At 44.2% G+C, this 6,282-nt stretch overlaps 1 protein-coding gene across 1 annotated transcript; it reads right to left on the bottom strand.

Moving 5' to 3' along the window:
• Window positions 1-515: 515 nt before the first annotated feature.
• Window positions 516-2,795, bottom strand: LOC130949567 (uncharacterized). The gene has a single exon (XM_057878248.1). The coding sequence runs from the start codon at window positions 2,793-2,795 to the stop codon at window positions 516-518; it is 2,280 nt and encodes a 759-aa protein (XP_057734231.1).
• Between the last annotated feature and the right edge of the window lie 3,487 nt (window positions 2,796-6,282).

Raw genomic sequence — 6,282 nt, 5'->3', positions numbered from 1 at the left:
CTTTGGTAGGTGGCTCCAGCATTTTTCAAGCCGAAGGGCATCACTGTCTAACAGTATGTTCCGTCTAGGGTGATGAATGCGGTTTTTTCTTCGTCTGGTCGGTGCATCGGGATTTGGTTATAGCCGGAATATGCGTCCATGAAGCTGAGGTATCGGTGGCCGGATGCTGCGTCTACTAATCCGTCGATGTTTGGTAGGGGGAAGGCGTCCTTCGGGCAAGCCTTGTTTAGGTCCGTGTAGTCGACGCACATTCGCCATTTTCTGTTAGGTTTCCGTACTAGTACGACGTTGGCTAGCCAAGTCGTGTAGGGGAGTTCCCGGATGAAGTTGGATTCGAGTAGGGCCTTGACTTGTTTTTTGACTTCGGCGGCTCGGTCTGGTGACATTTTTCGTCGTCTTTGTGCCACTGGCTTAGCTTGGGGGTCCACGGCTAGGTGGTGGGACATTAGGTCGGGGTTAATTCCCGGCATATCGGCTGGTGTAAATGCGAATAAGTCTTTGTTTTGTTTCAGGAGTTAGGAGAGTTCTTCTTTAAGATCGTATGGGAGGTTTCTATTGATGAAGGTGTATTCTTCTTTGGTTGCCCCTATCTGTAGTTTTTCCATGTCCCCTTCTGGTTCTGGCCTAGGTTGGCCGTCTTGTCGCGCATCTAGGTCGGCAAGGAATATTCCGGCCGCATCTCGGGATTTTTTCCTTAGGGCTAGGCTGGTGTTGTCGCATTCGGCTGCGACCTCTCGGTCTCCGTGAATGGTACCGACGGAGCCGTCGTCTGTTCTAAACTTCATGAGGAGGTATTTGGTGAAGATGACTGCTGAGAAGTCATTGATTGTTTTTCTTCCGAGGATCACGTTATAGGCTATGGAGTCTTTTAGGACTACGAATTCAGATAGGATTGTCTTTTTCTGATTGCTTGTTCCTATTGTGATGGAGAGGGTAATTGAGCCATCTGGTTTGAGAAAGTTGTCCCCGAGTCCCGTGACGCCGTGGCGGTGTGTTTGTAGGTTGTCGTTGCGGAGCCCGAGCTTGTCGAAGGCTCCTCGGAAAAGGATGTTAGAGTCTGCACCGGTGTCTACCAGTATCCTTCGTACTAGTCCTGTTCCGATCCTGGCTGAGATGACGAAGGGGGCATCTTCGGCTGAGGTGCCGTGCTGGCAGTCCTCCGGTAAGAATGTTATCGTATTGTCGGTGGCGGCGATTGGGGCTTGGTTTCTGACGGCCATTACCTTGAGATCTTTTTTCATCGTTAGTTTTGACTTGCTCGATACGTCCTTGCCTGTGATGACGTTTACTATGATGGTCGGGTCTTCCTCCGGACTTTCCCTGGTGGGTTGCCTTTGTGTTCTCGGGTTATGTCCTTCTCTTTCTGGTGACTTGTCTTTCTCCGCGCGTCTTGGTTCTCTGATGATTTTGGCAAATTCCGGGAGTTTGCCGTCTCGTATGGCCTGTTCAAGAGCGTCTTTGAGGTCGAAGCAATCTTGTGTTTTGTGGTCGTAACCCCGGTGGTAGTCACAGTAGAGGGTTTTGTTGCCTCCTATCCTCTCTTTGAGTTGTCGGGTTCTTGGGATGATGCCTCGATCTGCTATTTGATGGTATATCTCCGTAATTGGTGCTGTTAGGGGCGTGTAATTGGAGAATTTGCCAATTCTAGGTGGCCGGTTGGTCGGCCTGGGGTGGTCTCGTTGATTCTCTTTGGGCGTTGGGTTATGACGGGGAGCCGAATTGCCGTGTTGGGTGTGCTGCCGTTTGTTGGCGGCGACGACCTGGCTGACCTCTTCGTCGTTGATGTAGTCTCTGGCGACGTTCTGGATTTCGTGCATGGTCCATACTGGTTTGGTAGTGAGGTGTTTGCGAAAGTCCTCGTTCATGAGCCCGTTAGTTAGGCAAAGGCTTGCAACGGAATCCGTGAGTCCGTCGACCGTTAGGCATTCGTCGTTGAAGCGGTCGAGATATTTTCTTGTGGATTCTTCTTGCTTTTGTGTGACCCCTAACAAGCTGATGGGGTGTTTGGCTTTGGTGATTCTGGTCGTGAACTGGGCCATGAATTTTCGTGCTATGTCGTGGAAGCTGGCTATGGATCCGTTCGGGAGGGCGTTGAACCATTTGATCGCCGGTCCGGCAAGGGTTACCGGGAAGGCTCTGCACCGAACTGCGTCGGCCGCTCCTTCTAAGTTCATTCTGGCCTCGAAGGCCGTTAGATGTTCCTGAGGGTCCTTGGTTCCATCATACTTCATGTCGGTGGGTTTGTCGAAACCTTTGGGGAGTTTCGCTCTTAAGATTCTTTCTGTGAAGGGTCTAGCTCCCATTATGGTGTGGTCGCTTCTCGTGCGTTTGGTGTTTCGGTATCTCCGATCCTCGTCCGAATCGTGTTGACGACTAAAATCCCGAGAAGCGTTGCGGTGGTGTTTCTTGTTGTATCGCCGTTCTGGCGATTTCTCGTGTCGGTGGTTGCGTGAGATGCTGCGATCATCTCTCTTATCGTGTTGCCGGGTTGGCGACCTGCCGCGGTGGGATCTTGACCCGGAAGTCGCCTGGCTTCCGCATTCGTTGTTGTGTTTTTCTCTGTTAGTCAGTTTGCCTTCAAGTTCTTGGACACGGAGGCAGAGATCCTGGATGATCTGTGCCGCTTTGTCCCTGGATTTCTCGGGATGTCGTGGGTCCGTGATGACGTGTTCGTTCGTGTGGTGGATAGTACTTGCTATTTTTGCTTGGTTCGTGACTTCCTGGTGTTCTGAGGCCGGATGACGTGGTTGGGAGTCGTCCTGGCTTGAAGGGTTTTCCTCTAGGATGCCCTCCATCCGGTTCGATTGTCGCAGGTCCCCACAGACGGCGCCAATGTACAAGAGGACTCTGGTACGGGTTGAGATGAGGATCGGGAACCTGTGGATCGAGGCGGACGTCGGACTATCCGAGCGGAGCGGGGAGGAGGTACCTGCAAAGACACTCCGACGCTCAAGTCAGAATGGATCTGAGAGGTAGAAAGTGTGTGGAATGAATCATACCTGGAGGGATCTGGGTCCTCTTATTTATAGGTGATGATAGTTATCTTATCTTATCTTGTTTGGCCAAGATAAGAGAGGCGTTTGAATTCGAAAGTTGGTTAGGAGCTCTGAAGGGCCGGTTTTGGGCCTTCAGGCCAAAACGGGTTTGCCCCGAGAAACCGGGTTCGTAGGTCCTTATATAATTAAGCCAATTATTATTAAGAGAGACCTAAATAAAAAAATTAGTGCAGGAACCCAATTAAAAAAAATTATATATATAAGGACCTAATTAAAAGTTTTACGAAACTATAGGAACCAATAGAATAATTAAAACTTTATAATACAATCGTAGTAACTGTTGCGGAAGTTCTATGTTAAAAACGTCGATTTAATTTTTGGTATATTTTGTTTTTTATTTCTTCTTTGGAAAAATTAATAAGGTGCTGGTCACTGTTTTTCTCTGCTTTTTGGTTTTTAACTCTACCGTATCAAAGAAGACTTCATGGATTCTTCAAAAAGGTTATGCCCCTACTTCATGAATTATTTCTGATTCAATTTCTTTGCAAGTGTATTTTTAATTTTTTTTATTTATTTAGCTTTTTTATTTATATAATATTTGCTGACTATTATCTTTATATACGACTTCTAGGTTTTTGTATTGTGTTCAGTAATCGTAACGTGATATAATCTTAGTTTCTTCTACTTCAATATTAAATTGTTGTGTATTTTAGATGATATGGTGTTTCAGTTATTTAGCCATTAATATTATAATTTTGGAGTTAAGTCTTAAAGTAGTCTTTAAAATTATATTCAAATTTTAAAGTAATTCCTCAAATTAATAATTACCTAAATTTATCCTCAGAGTTGCACTCTGAGACTCATAATAGTTTTTAAAGTATTTTTCGTTCATCGGAATCTTGAAACGACGTCGTTTTGAATCTAAAAGAAAAAAAAACATAGAAAACGTGGTCTTTTATATTAGAAAAATCTATTTCTTCTTCTTCTTCAACACCTTCTTCTTCTTCTTCAACAGAAAACAAAAATAAAAACTAACACAAAATTTCACAAAAAATATCAGCATTAATCAGAAAAGATCAATCAACTTAAATAATAAGGATCAATCAATCTAAACTGTAAGACCCGGTTAATAAATGACTAATTAACCCATAAATGATAATTTATTTTAGAAAGTCAAAAATGTTATTTTTAGGCTTAATATGATAGAGGAGATTGAGACGAGAATTTTGGTACCAATTTTGTGGAACTCGGACCAAGATTGGACCGAACGGGCCAAACCGGGCCAACCAGACCCAAAGTGGGCCCTTGGCCAACTAAACTAAACCAAAATCTAGTTTTTAGCACTCTCTCTCCTCATTTGAGACACTCACACGCTGAAAATCGAGGCCATGGAGGGAAGAACACTCTCAAGTTCTCTCCCTTGGTTGATCTTCAAACCACCATAACTTTTGATCTAGAGCTCCGATTGCCGCACCATTTGCGGCCACGCGTTCACCGCGGAAAGCTCTACAAAATCCATACAATCAATCTTGAGGTAAGTCAAGTTTTGCTCTTCGAATTTCCAACCTTGTTTTCGAGTTTCATGAGAAAAAATGTTGAGATTTTGGGCTCTTTGATGTTATATGACCCAACTCTCTTGAAGGAGAAGATTAATCTTGCCTCCTTGGATCTTGGGTGTGGTAAGATTCTCAACCCTAGTGTAATTTGTTGTTCTATGATGTTTGGGTATTGAGATGTTGTGTATGGGTATGATGATTGTGGCTTAGGTTATGTGTATGTGAATATTGGGGCTTGATTGAGACCTTGGAAAGTTTGAAAAGAGATTTTTGGTAGTAAAAATCTGTGCTTGGAGGTGTTGAGACCTAGAGGGCTTGTGGACAAATGGTTTGGAAGTGCTCCGGTTGAGCTTGAGAAATCGGCTAAGGTATGATCTCAGTTTTTCGTATCTAATATGTAATGTGGTAGGAAATACTTAGGCTAGAGGCCCTAAGATAGGCATTGAATTGTTGATGTTGTTGAATGGTTGAGATATATGATGTGGTCATATATGTGATGATGATTATTGATGCCTTGATGGTATGATGTATGAGAATTATGCATGTTGTGATATATGCTTAATGAGTAATTGAGGTTGAATTGTGGATGACACCATGTTGATGGTGAGTATGATATTGAGTATGTGTAATGATGGTTAATTGAAAATGGTATTATTGGAAATTGGGATGAGAAAGTATGTATGGCATGTTTATGTGTTGTCTTTTAGCCATTTGATTGAGAAGTGTTAAATTAGTGGGGTGATGCTTTGTGAATTGTGGTGAAGTGTTGATGTGTGAGTTGAGGAGGCTTGATGTTGATTTTGATACATTTTGATTGATTTCAAAAAGGGTTGAAATTGGCATGTTTTGGTTGATTTTGAAAAGAGTTAAAAATGGCTTGTTTTGAAAATGGCACATTGTGGTTTTATATGAAAACATGGTTTTTGGGCATAATTTGACGAGACATAACTTGGACTACGGATTCCCGTTTTGTACCAAATTTGTTTAGAAATGAAATTGGATCCGGGATGTCCATGCCGTTCGAAGAACGGGCGAAAAATGATTTAAAATGAGAAAGTTATGTCCATCGGAAGATTGGGGGTTGAATTTGTGAATTCTGCAGCTTTTAACTTAGAAAATTTTACCAGAATGACCCCCCACGCATAGGGCACTTGGCGCGTGCGCGTCGTTCTTCGAGAAGGCACCATCCACGCGTGCACGTGGTGTGCGCGGGCACGTCGATGCGCTGCACCAAATGCCAAGCCTTTTTCCCGAGAGTTGTGCCAGAGTTGTGCCAGTTTTGTGCCTGGGGCACAAATGTAACCGCGAGTACGCGTGGCTGACGCGTGCGCATCGTTTTTCTATTTTTCAATCCGCGCGTCCGCGTGTATGACACTTGCGCGTCGATGAGTTTTGTGGCCATCCACGCATGCGCGTGTAGTGCGCGTGCGCGTGTCCCTGTTTTCATCCCAAAGTTGATTTTTGAGTTTTAAAAGCCAAATTTCATACTTCTAAGCCTCCGATCTCACCACTTGTGTCTTAAATCATTATGATATGCCTAGCAATGAGAAAAGGAGCTAGGGGTTGTGGTAACTTGCAAGTGAAGAAAGGGAAAAATGAATGATCAATGAGGATCAAATATGATTATATGAGAGGCGGAGGATGGCGGTGGAAGTGCCTGTTATGCCATGGGCCGAAAGGCCGTAATTGTTAATGAAATGGCTGGTTATAGATTTAACCGTGAGCCGGAT

The sequence above is a fragment of the Arachis stenosperma genome, chromosome 9 (assembly GCF_014773155.1).
Source record: "Arachis stenosperma cultivar V10309 chromosome 9, arast.V10309.gnm1.PFL2, whole genome shotgun sequence".
Taxonomy (NCBI): domain Eukaryota; kingdom Viridiplantae; phylum Streptophyta; class Magnoliopsida; order Fabales; family Fabaceae; genus Arachis; species Arachis stenosperma.
This window is presented reverse-complemented; position numbering and strand designations above follow the sequence as displayed.